Raw genomic sequence first — 23,395 nt, forward strand, 5'->3', positions numbered from 1 at the left:
GCCAGGCAGGCAGGTAGTCTGTGTCTTAGAGCACTCGTGTCAGCGTTCTGTGTGCTACTTACCTCACTAACGCACCTGCCACTGTCACTCTGAGATGGAATCTGTGCTTCTGGAAAAGAGACTTTGCATATGTACCTAGCTTTACACAGAGCTAATTGAAGATGCTGTGCAAATGGAAATATTCAATTGTCAGCACCAACAAGAATTGCAAGTGCCTGGTGGGGCCCAAGCCACCATGAGAACAGCTGGAGCTAGGGAACAGTTTGTGCAGGAGTTGCCAGAAATCCAGTGACCTTTACTAGAGGAGGAAGTGGCTTCTGGGGTGGGGGCTGGGCAGGAGCTGACCTTCCAGTAGGCAGGGAGAAGTGATAGTGGGGAAGACAGGCTGAAGGCATGGAGAGGGGAGAACCCGCTGAGATAGATGCCCTGGAGTTCCCCTAGCACGTCCTGCCAGCTATGTGCCCAGCCCTCCGGTGTTCGCATCGTCCCGCTGGGCCTTTAGCTCCCGTCTCAGGGATCCCCAGCCTGGTTCTATCTCTGGCTTCTGGACCTGGTACATCCTTCCTCTGAGACATCGATGTGGCTCTCATGGAGCCCCCATTCCCGTTCCTGCCCCTGGAAACCATCTTGCACTCACAGCTGGCTTCCTGGTCCCAGCTGGGTGGTGGGCATTTGCCGTATCCCTGGTTGAAGAAGCCAGGAGCAAACAGGTTTTCAAAGCAAAGAATTCCAGAGTCTAGAAGGCTCAGCATGTATCCCCTTCTCTCCTCCCTCCCAGCATCAGAAGCCCCTGTACAGAATCACCAAGTGTCTTCTCTGCTCACCATGACCAGGACAGCATCCCCAGAGAGGCAAAAGTCAGAGAATGCAGTAAGCAGAGATTCACAGCTCAATGAGGTCCAAAGGGGAAGGCACTTCCGAGGGATACACAGTTTCTCATTCACCTACAAGAAGTTTAAAAAAAGGTTTTTCAGAAACCCACCGCAGACAAGCAGCCTCTTAAGTAATGGTTACAGCTTGTGGGACAGATGTCATAACCCGTGGGTCTCCTATCACCTTTGCCCGCGTCCTCGAGCTCTAGAATTTTGGACCCTTTGTCCTGTCTGTCTCAGTCCATGTGGTTTCCTTCCATTTGCTCCCACGCAGCTGCTAGGAAGATTTCCATCAACTGATCAAAGATATTAAAGAGGCAAGCATTCATCGTTGGGAAAATTCAGAGCGCCAGGTAAAAGGGGGTTGGAGTGACAGTGTCTAGGTTGAAAGGAAGGGTGGACCTGAAGGGATCCAGGAAAGGCTGGAGGTGTTGCATTCATTGGAAGCACAGATTTGGGAAAATAGGGAATGAAATGCTGATGTCTCTGAAGAAGCAAAGGAGACTTTAGAATTAAGGGACTCAGAACACATCAAAATTAAAATGTTTCTTGTTCCCCAGAAAAAAACAGAAGTATGGAAGCATCTGCCCTGAGGAAGGTCGAGGCACTTTCCTGTACGTCTCAGGCAGGGAAGCAGCAGTTCGAGGCCCTCAGGGCCGGCAGCTCACCCTCTCTCACCCCACGTTAGAGATGGGGCATCAGAGACCTACAGAGGTGACAGCCGTGTCCTCTGACCCCCAGCCCAGATAGCACCCTGAGCTCAGCACTTACCTGCCAGAACCTTTTCCTCGAATCCCCTCTGCCTGAAATGGAATTGGGGCAATAAATGGGCAATTTACAGTATAATCTTGTTTATCTATTCTGCATATGTCTGTCAGTATCTACAAATTTTGAAAATATGCAGAATAGATAAACAAGATTATACTGTATAGCGCAGGGAAATATATACAAGATCTTGTGGTAGCTCACAGTGGAAAAAAATGTGACAATATATGTATGTTCAGGTATAACTGAAAAATTGTGTTCTACACTGGAATCTGACACAGCATTGTAAAGTGACTATAACTCAATAAAAAAAGGTAAAAAAAAAAATGGGCAATTTACACAAATTAGAAGGATGCCCCCGTTGGGAAGCTGGCTTGAAATATGTTCCTAATTTGCAGAGTTGACTGGTGCTGTTCCTTAGAGTCAGTAAATCCCTCACTCAGAGTCCACCAGTGCCTGTTTGTAACCTGAGAAAGACTCAGAAGATGTGTGAATGGGAGCCTGATCATCCTAAAATGCACGTGGAGATTATTCATCCTGTATTTTGCCCCAACTTGATTAGATTCTCTTTCATGGCAACAAACAACTGTTAGTTTCAACTCACTTAATTATTAGTTTTAACTTGATTCATTTCTTCAGAGCAGCAAGAGTTTGGTTTGGTTTTTTTTTTCTTTATCTTTTGGAGAAGAAGGGCTGCTTTTGGTGTTCTCTAGCTCCAACTCCCGTCATAAAGACGATTTTTAAAAGTCACAACATGAAGTCCGTTTGTAAAATCCCGTCTGTCGTGAAGACTGACCACTGGGGTCAGCAGTGTCGCTTTCTCCCATCCGGCTGTGAGAGAGCCTCGCAGATATTTGCAGCCATGGTGAATACCATCTTAGTAACCTTCAGCCAGAAGGGAGGTGGAAGAAATATTCGTGGTGCATGACCTCAGTAGATCTGACAGCGAGCGCCCCCCTGTCCTGCCGCCTTCGAGATCAGAGGCGGCTGTTTCAAATACCTCGACTGATTGCAACAGGAGCCAAAGAAGTGTGACTCCTACTTCGGTGGTTTCAAAGCCACAAATATAGACATCCGCTCTCTCTTAACCTGCACTGAGGGATTTTACAAAAAGGGGAGAAAAAAGACGTCAACAACAAAGTGAATTTTATATCTATTTGTTTACTTTTGATGTGTTCTTTGTGAGATACTTTGGTTCAAAGAACTGTTTTTCTTGACGACAGTCCACGTACAGGTGGAGCCTAATACTGAGTTTTTCAACCTCAGCCCTAGTCACATTTTGAACCAGATAATTCTTTGCTGCAGGGAGCTGACATGTACACTGTAGAAAGGAGGGCTGCGTCCCTGGGCTCGGTGCTCCCACCAAACCCCTCACCCCCACCCGTTCATGACAATCAGAAATACCTCCAGACGTTACCACTCACCCCTGGAGGGAAGGGGTGCAAAATCGTGCCCGACTGAGAACCACTGACTTACAGAGTATGAGGAGTGAATGTAAATGAAATCACGCGTATCTACGCAGAATTTCCCCAGAAAGTGTACACCTTATTGAATTTTTTGTTTATTTTCTTGCTTGTATATTTGTTTTAATCTATTCCTTGTTCCCTTAGCCCTAAAAGTTACCTAAGAATTTTTTTTTCCATTTTTAGGGATTGACCAAATACTTTAAGATGTGTCGTTCTCATGCAGAGGTATTTTAAAAAACTGGATAAAGATATTTTGAAGCAAAGATATATTGTGAAGTTATAGATGATAAAGGATTTCTAGGGAGCATTTGCCATCCTCTGTGGGCTTCTCTGGATGGCGTTCACATGCCCCTGTTGACTGCTACTAAAGGAGGGTCTTTCCCTTTCCTGCACATCAGAGTCCTCCGAATTTTTACAGAACTAAGTGTTATCTCGGGTGGGGCTGACGTTTGTTTTTCTGGAGTTTCCAGAGGATTCTGCTGCTCAGCCAGAGGCTTATGCCCTGGGATCATCAGCATGAGCATCAGACAGTTGGACTGGACAAGCCATCCATTCAAATGTTTAACAACTATTTTTCTACCCCCTCCCTGTGCTCCAGGCACTGTTCTCGGTGCTGGGGACACAGCAGTGAACAAGGCAGGCAAGGAGGAGCCCTTGTAGCAGGGCTCACGTTCTAGTGAAGACTGTGAGACAGAACTTGAGCACCTTGGTGTATGCGTCTGATTGAATGTGTTTTGTGTCCGTATATCCAATAATTTTTGTCCGCATGTGTGTCATCCATTGTTTGGTACTTTTGTAGTGCTTCTTGAACCCCTTGTATTCAGTTACATAAAGACCTTTTATCATCCTGTAAAACATTTCAGGTATGAAAGGGAACAGGGAGAAATAGAGAAACGTATTAGCCCTGTGGAAAATTAAATGATTTCTAAGAGAGTTATGATTGTTGGTTGTTCTCAGGCTTTACCTTTGGGAAATGTTTCCTTATCATTGTTTCGTTAGGTTGCTCAGCTCAGATATGCTAAGGATGGTACTCACACTTTGGCAGCTTTTCTGTAGCAGTCAGATTTGTTTGAACCAGGGGCTTCCGGCCGTCTTTTGTATTAGTTTGTTAAAATGAGTGGTCTCTGCTGTCACTTCCCTGTGACCCCAGATCCCAGAGGAAGGGGAGTGGATATTGACAGAAGCCACACCAAGAACCCATAGAATACTCATGCCAGGCTGAATGGATTGCTCTGAAGTGGACCCAGCCGATGCCCAGAGTGACAGTCCACCACACTCCAGGGACAATAGGAGTGTCTTCCAGCCTTGCTAAGGGTGTTAGCTGCCGCCAATGGCATTAGAGCAGATGCCCCATTTGGTAGGTACTCCTTGGAGTCCATGATTCTGGCAGCCATGAGCCAGAAAGGAAGGAAGAAGTCAGGGGACATTATGGGCAGAACCAGGAGCTCTGTGGATTTAAAGCCAGTTCGGCAAGAGGGTCAGGGAAGGTATAGCTCAGTGGTAGAATGTGTGCTTAGCAGGCACAAGGTCCTGGGTTCAATCTCCAGTACCTCCATATATGAAACCTAATTATACACACACACACATCCCTAATTATCCCACCCTGAAGAAAACCAGTCCGGCCCCTCCCATGTCTACAGCTACCCATCACTCTTAAAGGGAATGAACGCGGCGCCCCAGGACTCCAACCCAAGAATCCCCATGCCTTGCCTAGGGCTTTTCCCATAACACTCACAAAGAAAAAGCCTCTGCCCGGTGCCCAGAGGAAACCATCACCACATTTTAGTAAAATGAAACACAATATATATTTTTTTAAATCCAAACAGCTGAACCGGTTGGTTCTGGAAATGTTGCTACCTGTTATTTCACTGTAGCGTAATATAATCATGTATGTACCTTCAGGAGAAAGAGGATTTGAAAACATCTTTAAGATGTGTGACCGTTTTTCAGTCTCGTACTGCAGAGAAGAGGCAATGTGATAAGACAACTGCATTAAAGATGAAAATTGAAATGGGCCACTGGGAACTGGTCCAGAGGAGAAGTCACATTTGTTACTAAAGCACAAGAAAGGGGGAATTTTTTTTAATATGGGATTTGAGATTGGCTCGGTTTTGAGGATGGTCACAATTTTATTAAGCATCCATGGTGGCATTCTTGATGTTACACCGAATTAACCTGGTGGTACATGATTTGGCCTTTGGAATTAAGCGGCTGAGTTCGGTACTGCTGGGAAACACCCCCACCCCATCCAAAAAGAAAGCAAGTTGCTCTGCTTTATTCTCCTGTGCCCCTCCACCTCACCCTCATTCCCCAGAGACACAACATAAAGGATACTAGCCAAGTGGAGCTTCATTCCTAAAAACAGTTCCTGGCCACAGTATCTTCTTTTCTCATGCTGGTAAGCTGGATGGAACCATCTTAGCGGGGGAGGTTCCCCATTTAAGCCCAGTGAAAAATCCGATGCAGCCGCCCACTGCTTCTCCTCCCCTGAATCCAGTCCTGGAGTTTTACTCCTTCAGAGTCAGCCATGCCTCCGAAGCAGAAGCATCCTCTAGCTCCAGAACAACTGCCCAGTCCCCTAACACATCTCCAGCCAGAAAGCTCCAAAACAAGTGTCCTTGGTCAAAAGCATCCTATCGGAAAGATGTGCTTCCGTCAGAAAGCCCCTCTGCTGCCTAAAGGCGCAGACCACCGCCAGTCTCAACTGAGCACAGGGAATTGAGAGTCTTTCAGGGACACCCAACGGGTGCTCATGGGAACTAACATGTTCCCAAGGCGGCAGCTGGGGATGAGCCCCAGAGAGATGTTGAGGAAGTAAGAGCTGGGTGTGGGCAGAGGATGGAGAGACCGGGGCCACGCTGGGTCCTCATAGGAAGTGGTGGCAGGGGACAGGGGGCCTGGGAGAGGAGGAGGAGGGGATTGCAGTGCTAAGGTGGTGTCTTCAGGGGCTCAGGATTTGTAGAGAGAAGCAGTGTGCTGGGCCCAGGTTTCCAGTTACAAATGCTTTGTGTCTGTCTCCTGACCGTCTGCAGGCTAAAGGAGAATGTTAGTTCTAACACTGTGGTGTGTTGTTCTGCCTGAAAAAGTTGTCACAAAAACAACTTCAACTAATGTGTACTAATGTGAAGGTGTGCCAAGATCTGTCATTAAGTGAAAAATAGGGGCAAAAAATTGTTTTCAGAGAAGTATTTTCCATATAAACCAATTTTTAAAGAATAGATATGTGTGCATGCGTTTAAGTATATATGTATTGGTATTTCAGTGAATATCCATAAACACCTGTCTTTGTATAGACAGTTTCTAGACATACTTACAGGAAAATGTGAATCTGGGTGTGGGTCCACAGGGGAGGCATTTATTTCTCAGATTATATCCACTTAGCGCATATTTTTTTCTCATTGGGCATATATTACTTTCTTGATTTTTTTTTAAAGGGAAAAAATCTTAGATATTTTAATAACATTGTAGCATGTCTTTAGAGAGGAGAGATGAGGGGATTGTCAACTCTGAAGACTGAAACACACACAGGATGTCAGGGGGTGAAAAGCATTTTAGCAGAGGGTCCAAAAGAATTTTGACATAGAAGCATGACTAGGACTTCTCTCAAGCTGCCTTGGTTTTCCCCCCACACACCTGGAACCAAAGAGGGCCCTTCTGGTACTGATCTGTACAGTTCTGGGAGGTCTGTGCTTAACCAGATTACTGGATAAAGAAAAGGTCTGGTTGATTACTTCCACTCTCATTTACCTATATCTGAATATTTAACCCAGATAATGTTATATTTGATACACTAACTAATGAGACCAAAAAAAAGATGTCACTCAGGAGGCAATTCTTTGCAACTTTGGGGTCAGCAAAGATTTCTTATTTGGGACACAAAAGCACTGAACTATAAAAGAAATGGATAAATTGGACTTCACAAAAATTTCAAATTTCTACTTATTAAAAGACACTATCAAGAAACTGAGTAGACAAGACATGGACTGAAAAACCTTATATCTCTCAGTGGATTTCTATCCAGAATGTTTAAAGAAACCTTACAATTCAATAATAAGGAGTTGAACAACCCAGTTTAAAAACGAGCACAAACTTGAACAGGCTTTCCACAGAAGAAGGTATACAAATGGCCGTTGAGCACATGAAAGGATGTTCAGCATCGTTTGTCAGGAGAGAAATACAAATTAAAGCCACAAGGAAATTTGACTACACGTCTAAAATGGCTACCATTTTAGAAGTTTGACGATTTCAAGTGTTGACAAAAATGTGAGCAACTGGAACTCATACGGTACAGCCTCTCTGGAAAAGAGTTTGTCAGTCACCTATAAAGTTAAACATACAGTTAACCAGTAATTACCCAAAGGGATGAAAACAGCTGTTCTCAAAAGACTGGTACAAAGGTTCACAGCAGCTCTTTTTGTAAGGTCCCAAACTGGAACCAACCCAAATGTCCATCTATAAGTGGACAGATAAGAAAAATTGTAGTGCATCCGTAGGACGGAGTACTACTTGGGAATAGCAGTAATAGGAGTGTTCAGACCACATCATGGATCAATAACAGAAGGCAAATCGGTAGTTGCTGAGAGCAAGGGTAGGGATGACTGCAAAGGGGCACAAGGAAACTTTGACACAGTGGAAATCTGTATCTTAGCTGTGCTCTTTATCTTGATAATGGTGGTAGCACTGGTAGAAAATTTGTCAGACCCATCAACCTGAACACCAAGAATGACCCTCAGTGTAACCCCCAGGGAAGGGCTGGCACTGTCATGCAGGGTACACACACCTGCACAGATGCTCCATCACGTTTTCTCATACCATTTGCAATTCTCATATGTTTGCCAGTTCACCTGCCAAGATGTCATGAGAGTGGCATCCTGTGCCTTACCGCCCATTCCGTTCTGCTCATAGGGCTGCATATTGAAACTGCCCCATTGAGGATGGAGAGTGGGGCTTAGGAATTGATTATGAATGAGATAATGAGAAGACTGGGTGTTACACCTTCTCCAGATGCCTGGAGACCAGCAGGAGTGCCAAGATAGCATCAGAATGTTTATCCGTGGAGGCCTCAGACACGGCAAATCTGGTTGAAAGGAAGGACTGGGGCGCTTGTCCTAAAGCATCCTATTTTTACTTAGCTTATGTGTTTGTTTGGCTTGGCTGGGGTGGGGTGGGGTCGGGTGGGGTCGGGTGGGTGGATGTTGTGTGGGTCTGAAGCACTCCCCGTGTTGCCCTTGGGGGGCTGCCCCACTTAGGTTCTGTGAAATCCGTGTCATGTTGACGTTACTCTTTCCCTTTCAGGTTCTCTTTTCTCCTCTTTTTTCATTTCTTTCATTTCATCTTTCTATCCATGGCCCTTTACAACTTCCTCCTGGTCAGATGTGTTTTTGAAAAGTACAGAACTACTCTCTTTAATTTTCTGAGAAAATAAATAAGAAAAGACTCCAGACTTCTTAACTGTACTTCCTCTTGTTCTGTCCCCATCATACCTCCTGGTCACTCAGGAAATCGGTGGGTAAGCATGGCCTGGGGAGGTGCAGACCAACCAGCCAGGCCAAGCCTGGGTTGCCTTCAGCACTTGTGTTCTCGAAGATGGCAAAGAACGCTTGCTTGGTGAGACAGGCATGTTTTCTCAGTCCTGAGAAAGGCCTCAGCCCCCCACGGCATCTCCCAGGAGCTGCTTGCTCCCTGCAGCTTGTGGGGTGCCAGCAGTACCCTGACACTGTGAGCCCTTCATCTTGGTGGGGGAAGAGAGGGCAGGAGCAGCAGCAACCTTGGGAGCACTGAGTGGAAATTTTAAGTTTTTTTGGTTCATCATTCAACTAGTATGTATATAAATATATATCAGTTGGAATCAATGACTGTTTTAGGAATTTCACCCCAGGAGTTGTCAGATAAGTTAATTGATCCATTTCTCACACTATGTACTTATTAAAATAAACTTTCACTCCGTAAGTAATGGGCCTCCTGCAGGCAAAATAGCAAAAGGCCTGCAGAGTCAAGTTCCTTTACGTTTTTTTTTTTTTTTTCTTCTCTCTTTTTGGAAACATTGTCTTCTGGAGCCAGCATCCCTTGTATTATTAATCGCTTCTGGGGCTTTATACTGCATCACATTACTCCCCTGGAATTAAAGTGCACATAAAAAGTATGAAGAATGTACTTTTTAAAACAGTAAAAAAAAAAAAAAAAAGTCATTTTCTAACATAAAATCTAAAATAAAGTGTAATGGTGCCATTAGTAGTAAATTGAATTTTTTGGTACGTAATTTGTACGAAAACTGACAAGTGCAAGCCCCCCACCCGCCCCCTCCCATCATTAGTCCACGGGTTTAGCGGACACAGAGGTAGTAATCTGCAAGGGCAGGCGTTTTGATGTCGACTTCCTTTATGTGGACCCAGCACAGGCAGCAGCGCCTGTCTCACGGCATCACTGCACTATTAGCGAATTTCGCCCCAGGGCAGCTGGGACGCTGCGCTGGGGCAGCTGTTCTTTTCAGCCTATTCACTGACCGTTCTTGGGGGTTGTTTACTGTTGCCATGGTGACTTTCATTTCCATAGCAGCAGCGCTGCTGTTTCTCAGAGGAAAATGAATTTAGTTATAAAAGGATAATATTTTTCTGTCTGTATATAACCTACCATCTGTCAACCGGTGGATCAGAAAGGATTCAGAAACCTATTAAGACTGATAGCAATGAAGTGATGAGTATTTTTTTTTTTTGGTCCCATATTAAAAGCAATAATAGATGTGGAAGCAAATGTTGTCCCCTCACCATCAGAACTTTAATTTTTCTTTTTATATTTTAAGTGTGTGTGTTTTTAATGCCTTCGCTGCCACCACCACTGCTGTGACAACCTCATAAAACACGGTTTACATTCTGCTGACAAGTGGAAATGACCAAATGTCTTGTTTGTATCTCACTAGATGCAGGTGTATTTAGGGCTTTCTCTTCTTGGTGCTGTGAGCTTCCCCAGTTCATTAAAGATTCCTGTGGCTGAACTTCCTATTGTCACCCCACCCTCCTACTCCTCCACCCCAGGGGCAAAAAGCCATGCGGGTACAAAGATCAGCAACTTATCAGGACTGTACAGTGCAAATTACAAAATTAGCAAAGTGAGAAGAAACCCGTGCTTTGTCTGCAAAACTTGCTAACGTGCCCCTTAAATCTCATTCTTTCTTGCAAATCCAAATGGGAAAAAAGTCACCTTTGGGATAGCTCCTCTAATTCCTGAATTTTTTTTTTCTCTGTTGCATTCATAAACTGTAACTTGCAGGGGGAGCAAACACACGCGCACACACACACACACACACACACACACACACACACCAGCCCCGTTGTAAATAATGTTATTTATTGGTTGATTTTTCCAGATCCTGACATTGATGCTGCCAGTGCCATGATGCTTTTGAATACTCCCCCTGAGATACAAGCAGGTTGTGAGTAGATATTTCTATAGCCTACAGCACCATAGTTTGTGAACTTAACCTTCTCCTTTATACACCAAGCCATAGGAAGAACTAATGCTCAAGCAGAACTTCCCTTACAGGATCACTTTGAACTACCTGAGTGCATGATTACATACATGTGCATATCAAGATGCGGCCATGCAGATGTATGAATGAATGCATAGGTGTGTTTCCAAGATGACAAAGTTCTAAAGTAATTTCAGGGCTGAAGACTTGGGGGAAGGGAAGTAGACCCTGTTATGAGTCCCAGAGGAGAGACCCTTTCTCCTGCAGGAATTGTTTCTGTGAGCTTGTAGTTTCTCCTAGAAGATGCTCCAGGGGACCAGCTGAGCAGTTGTGGAACTCCTCAGTGCCCGTTTTTAGACATTCCTTTCCCCTTGGGGACCTCGTTAGTAACAAACTACCATTTGAGAGAGAGGAGAGGAAAATCTGGAGAGGCTGGTGTGCAGGAGCTTGCAGCAGCCTTGGTCATGGAACCCCTACCCCAGATCGTCCCCAGCAGCCTCTGAAGGTGCCACAGGTGGACAGGCAGGGCTGGTCAGCCAAGCAGGGCTCCTCTCTTCACCTTCTTGGGCCACTGAGCAATGTGAAGCTTGAGAAAATTTTCCTAACTTGAACTTCTCTCTAGCCACCATCTGATGTTTTTTCCCCACCTCTGGAGCTACCACGTTTTTAGAAAGATCTCCTTCCCAATTGATGACAAGTGACCCAAATGCAGACATCTGTCCCTTCCTCCCTGCGACATGAGGCCAGTTCCTCTGCCCACATTCCACCCCTACCAGCATCCTGCTGAGCAGACAGCCAGCTCATTCACCACGGCCCACTCAGCTCACGGTCAGGCTCCTCATGGGGCTACAGCCCATGGTGTGGAGGTGGCGGCATGAAGCAGCAGACCTACCATAACGCCCACCCGGACTGGCGCCCACTTACCTCCTTTTGAGCGCTGGGCCTTCAGCCCATTCTGGACTCTGGTTCTCCGAGGGCTGCATGGCCTCCTGAGCAAGGGAGTCCCCACTTCTGGAGCAGATAGTGTCTCCCACAGGGGAACATCCAGTCCCAGGCCCACCACACATGTCTTTTGATGTGGTGTTCTAGCCCATCCTTCCCTGCCTTCCACTCATCACAGCCTTCCAGCAGCCTTAGGAAATCTGACTCCATCCTTTCTTACCTATTCCTTTTTTAAAAGACCCAAGAGGTGCAGCCAAGCACTCTCAGGAGAGACTCATCCCTCCGCCACAGGCTGCCGTTACCTGATCTAAAGGCACAGAATTCTCATTCTCTCTTTGCTAAACTCAGCTTGCCAGCAATTGACATGTCAGGCTGTCCACACCTCTGTGATGAAGGCACCAGTGCTAAGCAGGTGTGTGGTCGGTGCAGTCCTGTAACTAGCAGTTAACCTGTAGTGGGGGTTTTAAATGATGTTTGATGTTACAAGGAAATGGAAACACACACATACAGCTCCAGTCTCAGATGACTTGCAGGAGTATAGACCAGACTGTAACCAAGTTGCATAATTCATCATGGGGGGGGGGGGGCTGCATACTGATCTATCAGAGCTGTGTGAGATTCCAGCACCTTCCTAGCACCCAGCCACCATCCGCAGTGATCGCTGGTTTAAAGAAATAATTTGATGACCTGGAATAATGGAGTTAAGAGGGAAACGGCACGGGGACTGGTCCATCAGCGGACCTTCAGCAGCTTTCCAGAAGTCCCTTAAAACTCGATTCTTGACCACAGATAGCGAAGGGAAAGGGCTGATTCTGTTGAGCTGAGACGTTGTGTTTAACATTTCCATGGCTGAGGGAGCTTCTCCCCTCTCCTTCACTGTAACACCAGCGGTAGTCATTCTTTTTTCTGGGTATTCGTAGCCTTATTTACTTGAAATGCTGAATTTGAGTTTTTCAAAGCTCCGCGCTCATGTGTTGAGGCTGTCGGGTCACTTTTAGAAGGTTTTCCCACCTGGCTCTGAACACTGGGAGAAACCTGGCCGCAGCCTTCACGAAGGCACCCCGCCAAGAGGGGGCGCCAGGGTCCTGGGAGGAACCAGGAAGCCCGTGAATGTTGTGGAAGGAGACGCTGCTGGCGGGAGCAGCAGACAGGTAAATGTAAAGACCGGAGAGAGGGTCGGACATCACCTCTGTTTTCACCTTCCCCACCTTTCTGACCCCAGGCCCCCGGAAAATCCCCCAGAGGCCAAGCCAGCGCATAGTCAGCGGGCAGAGTGTGAAGCCCCAGCCGACTGGAGCGGTACTGTAGGAAGGACGTGAGCGTGCGTTGAGCTCCTCTTCGTGCGCTTGGGGGAGCCAGGGGGCCCCTCCTCAGCCTCCTGAGAAACGCAGTCAGAGGCTGTGTCTCCAGCGCCAGGCTTCTGTTTTCACTTAGCTCTTCTTTGCTTCACTCTCCCTCCCCTCCCTCCCTAATGTTTCTTGTCCCGGGATGTGATGCGGTCCCTCCCTCCCGAAAGGGAGCAGCACTGCAGACCTACCGTGATGGAGCCACCATCCCCTGCCCCGCCGGCTTTGCCCAAGGCCTGGAAAAAGTGAGAGGTGCCCCCTCAGCAAACAGGTTCAAGGGCAGCAGACCCCCAGGCGGTGGGGCAGCCTGCGGAGGGGTGTGTGTGCCCGCGTCCCGGTGAGGATGTGTACATGCATCAGCCAGGTCGGCGGCCCGGCCGCTGCGCATCGAGGGGAGCGGGGGTTCCTGTCTGCGCAGAGCCTGCCTGCGTTCTCTGCCGCGCTGGTCTGAGCCTCCTCGTGTGCTGCTATTTATAGTCTCTTGTTTTCACCTGCCGGGTGTGTGGTGCCCCTGTTTGAACGGGGGCCACCAACCTAGTCTGTCTGCCGCTGTCACTCCCAGCAGAGGCTGGTCTACAAGGTTTGAAAGGCTTTTCCTTTGTCATTGCCCTCCGTAGCCACTCCACTTGAGGTCACCAGACGGCAGCCACTTAGATCTTTTCCTCTCCTCCTTCCTCCACTCAGCGTCTGCAAAGCTCGCTCAGGGCTGGCAGACTGGTCACAGTCTGGTTCTCAGCTGAATAGGTCGTTCGAAAAGAAACGTCTCAAGAAGCTGGTGCAAACCCCGTTCAGCCAAGCCCTTTATCTGCCCCCTGCCCCCCATCCCAAGGGAGCTCACTGCACCATGTATGGCTTGAGCTGGTCTCCCTGTGGGCCCCCTCAGCCCCTCCCTGCAGTCGGATGCTTCACTTTCAGTGATGCATCTGGTAATCTCAGGCTGCGACATTTTGTCTCCCCCAGCAGCACTGGTGGTAACGGTATCATTTTCGGACTTTGCCAGTTTGCAGCATAGGGAACGTTCTACAAGGTGTGCTATCATGTCTAACATACTCTGTAGGACACTGCTTCCAGAAAAGTCTACATAGGACACTGCTGCCCCATTATCTCTTGAATTTTTGAATATGCTTCTAGTCAGTCTATTTACCTTCTCCCCCCACCCCTTTCCAGAAGAGAAGTGGCTGTGTAGACTAATTCCAGCTTCTGGAGTCTAGTTGAGTACCTGCTTTGCAGTTCCCCCTTGACAAGCCCTGTGAGTCATCTTTAACCCCAATGGAGGAATCGTTCTTAAGTCAGGAGAAGTCAGATCACAATTACCCATCTTCAAAGGCTTACATAATCCCTGGTTGGAGTGTTCCCAGAGGAACTGTGGATAATAAACAAACCAACAAAATGGGACAGAGGGAGAGGAGGGGAGGAGGCGGCGTTCTGCACCTCCTTTTCCCCACCTCCCCCAGAACTGGGGTGTGTATCAGATGCACCAGGCACCCAGGCACCAGAGGAGAAAGGCAACCAGGAAGTAGGCTCCCCTGTTTCAGCCCCCTCCCCAGCATCCTTCCAAGTGAGCAGGTGCAAAGGCCACGTTGAGGAAAGGGAAGGATTATCAGAGTCACCTGCTGCTCAGCTTATGGCCTCTAGTTGCCTTAGCCAGGGCTGCTCTCCAAAGGCAGCAGTAGGAGCTCAGAGGTTAATTTTAGAAGCTGTGAAAATCAAGGAAACTGAGCACCAGGAGGGAAGCTGGGGAAGCCAGGACGGGGAAGAGCTGAGGGGTGGTGGAGCCGTGGAGGAAAGTTCATCTTGTGCCACCAACTTTTTTTTTTCGGTTCTCAAGGCAATTGCATTTAGATCACAGCGAGCGGTGCTGCTTGATTTGACTCTTTTTGTGTGTGTGAGTGTTGCTTTCTTGCCGGTTAAAAATCAGGACGTTTAGGGTCGCTTGGCACCGTAGGATAAAGTGGCTGATCAGTGTGCACTGGGAGCCCTCGTGCTGATGTGTCCAGGGGACTTCGTCCCAGGATTGGAGTCTCAGACATGTGTCTTCTCTCCTGTAAGAGCCAAGTATTTCACTGATCTAACCAAACAGGGATGATGCTGGAGGCCTGTGCCTTTTCTACTGAGAGCCACAAATCCGAACCTGAAATTGATTTTAATTGTCCAGTCTCTTATGACATCTTTTCTGTAGCGGGAGCCCAGGTGTTGCTCTAGCATATTGGGTGGGGTGTACTGGTTTAAAGGACTTGGGGTTTAAGTGTTCCGATATCCATGAGGGAAGTACAGAGTAAAGGAAAGGAATAGATATGCTGATAGGGAAAGGGCTGAGGAGTGGCAGACTCATTCCTTCAGAATCCCAGACTCAAAAAAAGGAGTGAAGTGGGGACCTCAGAATGTCTTTCTCAGACATTTTAGACTGGCTGTGATTCATTTTTCAGAAGCCACTTTCCTGACACTTGGGGATGGAGACGGAAAGGAGAAAGGATGGGGGAACAGTTAAGTGTCACAGCTGGCTCCTGGCAGCCAGTGAGCAGAGAGGAGCACGTCCGCGCACCCCCCCCCCCATGAAGAGCACTGACAACAATAAGGACTGAGAAATGCTGGGATTGGCAGAGGCGGCGTTCAGTGGCAGCTCATTTGAGAACGAGCTCCAAGATTCAGAAGAAGAGCCTAGTTTACATGCCAGAAGTCTTGTGAGGTTCAGAAAATAGCTCAGGGAAAACCTTTTAGTGCTGCGGGATAGCTCCATCCATGAGACGCTCTTTGAAGTGAATACAGTTCATTAACCAGGAAGATGTTCTAATGGGTGAGTGCAGAGTTAGGGTTAGCTACAAAAAGCATAGTAGGCTGGAAGAATTTCCCCATGTCCATTAGGCCCTGGGCCTTAGAGATAAATTAACAAGAGGGTGCTAGAGAAGTGAGATGGGGAAGTGAGTGAGTAGGAAGACGAACGTTGTGATGACAGGGACGGTGAGCTTATATAATGGGCCAGCCACTGGGCTAGCAATCTGCATAATTTGTCTCATTTAACCTTCAAGACAATCCTATGAGGTATGTTTATGCCTACTTTATAGGTGAGGAAACTGAGGCACGGAAAAGTTAAGGCACTTGCCCAAAGCCACAGAGCCAGTTCTGGGGCAAGACTTTGGATGGAGGCCATGTTGCCCCAAGCTTGTCCTCTTAACCACTGCAGGGACTTCTTCCCTGAAGGCTTACATAAGACAAGGAGCATCGAAAGAACTCGGTCTCCAGTAGGTGCTCGGTGAGGGTCTCCAGTAGGTGCTGGGCATGTCCCTGTGCTTAGAGGTTCTGGGTGTTTGGGCAGAGGACTCTGGGCGTGGGCTCTGTCCTCAAGGCTGCTTTTCCCCTTTGTCTGGCAGCTGACTCCGTGGCTGTGCCAGAGTCCAGGAGAACGTGTGCTCCATGGCTCTTGTCTGTCCTCCTCACTTTGCAGTGGTTTTTAGCCCAGGACTTCAGGTATTTCAGGTGTTTTTGACACAGGGGTGACTCTGACATGATTTGCACCAGGGGAATGGAAGCACCGTGAGAGCTGTGGTTGCTCTTCCGGCGAAGTTCTTTGACCAGGAATATGGCCAAGTTCTCCCAACACAGCCCAATTTTATCCCTTCCGTTCTTATGGGCTTTCAGCTCACCTGAACTGGAGAAGGCAGCGGCCAACCCAGGATTGCTCTGGGCATGTTGATCGTGATGATGAGGATGAGGATGATGATGATGATGATGATGGTGATGATGGTGATGATATTGATAACTAACATGGACTTTCTAACTAGCAGTGCCTTTGTTAATTCAGTTAAATCTCCATGTGCTCAGTGAGATAAATACCATTTGTCCCCATCTTACTTAAGTAGCTTGCTCGGGGACACAGGCACTAAATGACACAGATGGGACACAAACGCAGGTTGTCTAACACCAGAGTCTGGCTGTCAGCCACCACACTGCAGACCACTTCCCTGTTCAAAACCCTTTAATGGTTTTCCCAGTATCCATGGGCTGAAGTCCAAATGCATCTCATTCCTGCTAGGATTATGTGCTTTAGCAAAATTATTTTTTAGTTCTTGTGCACATGGTGATTTTTATCACTTTCAGGCTTGGTATGCGCCGTTCCTCTGCCTTTTAATTCCAACTTCAATGGCACCTCCTACAGGAAGTCTTCCCAGATACCCTTTATTTGGGGTAGGTGACTCCATCCTTCATGCCAAGAAGCCCCTGCCCCAGCACTTGCTGTAGTATATTTTCATTGCCTCTTCAGTTCTCTCTCTGTCTCCATTTAACTGTGATGACCCTATGTCCCCTTCATCTAATACATAGGCAGGTACTTGGTAATTTTATCTATTCATTGATACAATCTGTATATGGGATTGTAATCATCTTTACTGGCAAGGATTATAACTGTGGTATGGATTTTAAATATTTAAGTTATTGTATCGGGTGTTCATTTTATCAGATTTGCTTGCTGCTCTAGATGAGATCCCCAGTGATTGATGTATTAAGTAGTAGTATCAGAGTTAAACTGAAGCTGTGGTTATCTGACCATTTTGAGGTACCATACAGCAAAATAATTGAAAAGCTCATTCCCACGATCCACAATAGACAGACCAAAAAAAAAAACAAAACTGTCTTTTCAAGCAACCTGAAACATCTATCTACAGACTCCAGAATTCCACTGGTTTTTACATATGTTTGTCCTTGGGAATTATTGCTATTTTTTCCACCTATATTTTCTTCTAGACGTTTTGTAATTTTAGTTCTCACATTTAGGTCTGTGATTTGTTTCTAATTAATTTTCATATATGGTAAGAGGTAAGGCCCAAGGTTCTTATTTTTCCAAATGGACCTCTGATTATTCTAAATCTCCTTCCCTCATTGTGTTCTCTGCATATTTTTGTCAAAAATCAGTTGACCACGTACACATGAGTCTATTTCTGGGTCTGTTCTGTTCCCTTAATCTGTACGTCTGCACTTACACCAGTGCCCCACTGTCTTGTAGCTTTAGTCTTTCAATGATTAAATCAGGTAATATAAATTCCAGATACTCCCTAATAGAGAACTCATCAACAAAGCAAACTATGATAGTTAGCTGCAATATCACATGATAACAGGTTTCATGCTTTTAAGATACCTGGTGAGTGCCCTGCCTCGGATGATCTAATATCTGAAATCAGGCTGATAGTAAGGAATGGGTAGGAGTTCCTCATCTAATTCAACCTACCTTCGTAGTTAAATACGGGAAGAGACAGTTGGGGTGGATTCTAGAACCCTGACTGGACTAGTAGTACTGACTTCAGGCACTAGTTTCAATTTTGTCTCCCACCCCACCTCTTATAAAACCTAGTAACAGGGCCTTACACAAACCTGGACAAGACATGGCAAAAAAATCTTAGCAGGAGTTGCAGAATGCCCAAAGAATCAGTCTATAACTTTATCCATGTTCAAGTGTGAGCATTCATCCTACGTGAAAGACATAACTGAAGGTTTGGAACGTTTCTGTAAAGATGTTCTTCAAGACCTGAAAATTACAAGAGTAAAACGTATGTACTGTGTGTTTTGGAAAAAGTATTCTACACAAACAATACCAGCTTTTAAAACTTGATATCCAGAGTGGTTTTCATTTTTTGAAGATATGATTTTCTAGGGCCATTTTGGTAAGGCCTTTGTTTGAGAAGGCACAACTTGTCCACTTTGTCCCTGGGTGAGACTGGGCCAGGGGCTGCATGAACATAGCCAGAGCTTTGGGGACTCTTTAGGATGGTGACAGCAGAAGGGGTTTTAGAGAACTGTTCAGGAAGGGAAAAAGAGATTTCATGAGCTCGTGCTAGTGCCTGAAAAAGAACTGAGGTTGACACGCAGGTGTACAAGTCCTCCAGCAGCGTTCCCGCTCACGATGCTCTCCTGGCCCCAGGGGCAGACACATGGAGGAGTGCTGGTGGTGCAGTCAGAACATTAGCTCAAACCAAATGGAACTGCTGCTTGGGAGGTCAAAAATAGATAGAATACCAGGGATTTCCTCTGGTCCCCCTGGTTCTGTAAACCCTCCGATTGGTGTGAGGCCACCATGAGTTTGTATGTAACATGAACAGTATCTGATGATAGCTGGAGGAAATGTTGGCTTAGGATTAATCCAGGGATGAGTGTGTTTAGGAGGCCATGGGATGCCGGGCGAGCTCTCGGGAGATTTGCTTGGGAGGAGCTTCAGGTTAGGAGGAGTGGGCTGTGCGATCCCGAGGCGGAAGCCAGAGCCCCGCCACTGACAACCCTTCACCCCCAACAACACAGGAGGGGCCTTTCCTCTGGCGGCCGAGACGGTTGTGAGATGAGGTATGAGAGCTGAAGCGCTGAGTAGCTTGTAAATTCGGCCCTGCTATCTTTCTGGCTTTTTCCCTTGTTGGATTAAGGGCACGTAGAAAGATGTTCTCCACTTCTGACCATGACCAGAGCCGCATGAGGAGATGTTTTTGTTTGCTCATCTGCTGTCAGATGGTGTCAGGTTCTTGAGATCTTGTTAGGGTCTGACTAGAGATAAAAGCTTAGATTTAATAAATGTAAGAAAATAATGTTTGAAGCCACATTTTTTTTTAACCAAGGCATCAATAATTTGACTGTAAGCTATTGGTCTGACTTGGCTGACTGAATCGCTTTCTTGAGCGATGGTGTCTTTCTATCTTTCCGTCTTGCTCTGTGGGTACCTTTTTTCTGTCTCTTTCTCCCTCTGTGTGTGTGTGTGTTTCTTTGCTCTCTCTGCCTGTGACTGTCGCCTTCTCTCTGCTCTCTGGACTCAGAGCAGAAATATTCACAATTGAATTCACATGTGGTATCTTTTTCCTTTTTGCTTTTCCAGTTCCTCCAGGAGTGATACAAAATGGAGCACGGGTTCTGAGCCGAGGCCTGTTTCCTGGAGTCCGGCCCTTGCCCATCACTCCCATTGGAATGACAGCAGCCGGGAGGTAAGGGAGGATCTTGCTGGGCACAGCCCACCTGAGCAGGGGGGAAGGGCGCCGTGTGTCTGACGGGGCCACTTGAGGGGATGGCAAAGACCAGCCTCTAAGCTGTGAAGACAAAAATAGTTCGGTGTTCAGAAAAGTTACAGTGACCCCCTAATCCAAGCGCCAGCTTCTCATTGGGCCGTCAAATTATCCTGGTCTCTGCAGATGATGAGATGAAGACAAATGAAATTAAGTGGCTTTATTCTAAGAAGATGGAGCAAGGTGGGAAGAGGAAGTGTTGGGCAAGGTAGGCATTAGATTCAGGGCTAACTGGTCTACCTCTGGACTCAGCCCTGTCACTTCTGAGTCCATTGACTTTGGGTGGATGTCTGATCTTTCTGAGCCTCAGTTCCTTCATCCATGAAACTGCTCTGCCTTCCGGGAGGGTTGCCATGAAAAGCACATATACAAATCAGGTATGAGAAGTACTTTGGTCAGTGGTATGTAAATACCAGATGACATCAGTCCTCTGCTTCTGAGAACTGAGTCAGTTGCCAAACCACATGAACTCCCCCTGGGAAATTTCTTTCCTCCATCCTTCTCACCTTCACTGCCAGCCCCAGGTCACGTCCGTCACTCGCTTGGAAACCTCACGTGCGCCAGTGTGAATGCCTTCCTCCCATTTTCCTTGCTGCTCCTCTGCCCATCCCACCCACCCATCAACCATCGCCAGACTGACTTCCCAAAATGCACCTCTCCAGCTGTCCGCAGAAGCATCCCTCATGACTCCCACCACATCACCCTGACATCCCCCCAGTCCTCCCATCTCCTCAAGCCACATTTGTCCTCCAAGTATGTCCAGTGTTTGCCCGTCTCATTCCCCCAGTTTCCTCCGTGTGGATTTCCTGCAGCCTCCACATGCAAGGCAGCACATCCCTTGTGGCCCATCACAAAAATGATTCCTTCACAAAGCCTTTCTGAATAGGCCTCTGAGCCAGCATCAGATGAATTTCTCTTTTCTTGGAACACATTAGCCCCATACTTTGATTGTGGCCCTTTGGTCAGTGTCCCCCTCTGTCCTCCATGGTTTGCTTGCTGAGGACAGGGACTGATTGCACTCACTTGGCTGGTGCCTTGTTGCATGTTGCACAGTCCTGGGTCCCAGCTGTTTGCTTAGAAGAGGCTGCCATGCTGAGCTGCATCCCTTCACAGCATCATCTCCTCGCTCCTTTCCTGCACTTTTGGATCAAGTTCTCACCTAAAGGCCATTTTGCTTTCAAAGTGTTTGATGTCCCAAAGGAAACTGTCCCAGTGAGTCTGTTAGCTGGGACCTGAGGGAGATGCAGGGTCGAGCTCCCTGCTGTGAATCAACCATGTGGAGTTTCTTCACTCACTTGTGACTTTGAACCCTCCCAGCAAACCAACTGCTTTTGCCAGGATGGGCATCCTTAATCTTCAGGGCAAATGCTGGCGTTTGGAACCTGCTAAGGAGAGAAGTCAAAAGGAATCAGAATAGTAATAGAATGGTAAAACCAGTTGTCACTTCTGTTTACTGGACATGGTGATACTTTCCCAAAATATATGGGAATGGTCTTCCTTGTACTTCTCCTGTATCTTTCTTGGTTATCCTGAGATGAGTAATTCTTGAGTTCATAAATGATACACCATGAAGCCAAAAGATCCATGCCTTAGCCTCACATTATGAGAGAGACAGATTCTGTTTTCCATTCTTTATTAAAATCCTTTCTACCTAACTTCCTAGTGTACCTTTTTGGTTGAGAAGACTCAGAGACCGTAGACTGTGTTCTCATGGAGTAACGATCTACTTTCATGAGCAGAGTCTAAGTATAGACTTACAGTTTGTGGTCTCAAGCATCCTTTCAGTGCCTTTGAACATGGCTCTCCATGTGGCTCCAAGCCATGCCCATAGAAGGGAAGAGAGAAGGGAGGCCTGAGAGCTGGTTGGCCTTCAGTGGGAGCTGCCCCCTAATTTTAATTATTAACCTCATGGCATATATTACCACAAATTTTACTGATGAGTACCCTCTAGAGGCATTATTTGAATTTTTTTTTTATTAGTTGTGTTCTGGTTAGAAGATCACATAGCACTGCAGCAAAACAACGAAGTCTTGTTTCTGGTCAAAGACTTGCCACTCATCCAGTCCAGCCAGCACCTCACTTTGGCTCCTTCCTTAGTAAAAGACCACAGATGGATTTTGGGGATAGTCCTGTGTATCAGTCAGGTCCATCCAGGAAACAAAAGCCACATTAGATACTCAAACAGAGACTTCAACGTAAAGAACCGTTAACCAGATAGAAAGTTATTAACTGGGCAACTGGAAGGAGGATAGAGAGCTCAGGGTATCACGGAGGGAACAACTGTACATCCTCTCGGGCGAGGGACAAAGGGAAGGGGTTGAAATGATCACCCCTCGAAGCTGGACCTCATACCTCAGAGGAGGGGCTGGGGCGGGGGTCCTGACCTCCTTGGAGGCACCACTCAGCTGGGGCCGGAGCCTCTGAGCTCAGAGGAGAGGGCTGTGGAAGGACCAGAGGGATCTCAGAGGCAAGGTCTCCTGCTGGTGCCAGTGCCTGAGAGGGAACATGAAGAAGTTGGTACTCCAAGTGTTGGAAGAGTCGCAAACTAGATTCAGCAGCTGCTACAGGAAGGAGCTGCCCCTGCAGAGGGGAAGAGGCGATGCTGGGGTGATACTGGACCAGGAAGCACACAGGAAGGAGCACATCCCTCCACCCACTCCCGGTCTTGCGATGGCAGGGCCGGGCCTGCAGCAGAAACGCGGCTCGCCCAGGCCAGCCCAGCCGCCCCAGCATATGAAACACTAGGGAAGGGTGTGTTGGGGCTGAGTGACTGTAGCTTCTTGAGGGCACAGCTTGCTCAATGTCTGTTCACTCGAAAGCACGCATCATCAGAGTGATCTTCCTGAACCTCACAGGAGTTTTCTGCAGAATCATTTCAGTAAAATGTACGACCACGGTTTGCAGAAACTGGACAAGTCACCATTTGCATAAATAGAGATAACCAGTAAAGAGAACCATCGCGCCTCCGCAGTCCATTATCCAGATACCAATTCTGCATCTTCCACCTCGGTTTAAGAGATGTTCGTGGGAGGAGGAGGGTTGCAGGCTCTGTAAGGTCGGGGACCCTTGCTCTTAATACTTTTGCCCTCTTTCTGGCCCAAATGCCTGGCAAATAGGCAGTGAGACACTTTTCAGAAAGAATGAATATAAACATAGTGGATATTTGCAGGATATTGTGTAAAACCCATTCAGAAATGTTGGGGGCGGTGGGGGGGATCTTGTTTTGCTCTTTCACATTCATTGTAATTAAAAATTTTTTAAATTTGGCTGAGGTTTGAGGGAAAACAGTCCGGCAGAGAACAGCACAACAGAAGATGTCATCTGCCGGACCACATGGCAGTAACCAAGGGTCCCCGGGGGTGCTCATGTGTTTACGGGGGGTTGCTGCCCCCGTCACTTCAGCAGGGGCTGGAAGGAGGGCCAGAATGTCATTAGCACCCCTGAAGACCAGTTTCCTACTCTGCTTCGTGTGACAGGTTTTTTCTGTGAGTCTAAGCGGTTTCTCCTTAAG

General features: G+C 47.2%; 1 protein-coding gene across 4 annotated transcripts in view; it reads left to right on the top strand.

Annotated features, from left to right (window-relative positions):
• The window catches only part of FOXN3 (forkhead box N3), a 364,758-nt gene that overhangs the window by 323,158 nt on the left and 18,205 nt on the right, over nucleotides 1-23,395 (top strand). For 2 of the 4 annotated variants that reach the window (XM_045505824.2, XM_074365165.1), the window contains 2 exons: nucleotides 10,467-10,532; nucleotides 19,701-19,806. In XM_045505824.2, coding sequence (XP_045361780.1) covers nucleotides 10,467-10,532; nucleotides 19,701-19,806 — 172 coding nt within the window. The remainder of the gene's footprint in view (nucleotides 1-10,466; nucleotides 10,533-19,700; nucleotides 19,807-23,395) is intronic. The other 2 variants (XM_074365166.1, XM_074365167.1) reach the window with 2 other exon arrangements.

The sequence above is a fragment of the Camelus bactrianus genome, chromosome 6 (assembly GCF_048773025.1).
Source record: "Camelus bactrianus isolate YW-2024 breed Bactrian camel chromosome 6, ASM4877302v1, whole genome shotgun sequence".
NCBI lineage: Eukaryota > Metazoa > Chordata > Mammalia > Artiodactyla > Camelidae > Camelus > Camelus bactrianus.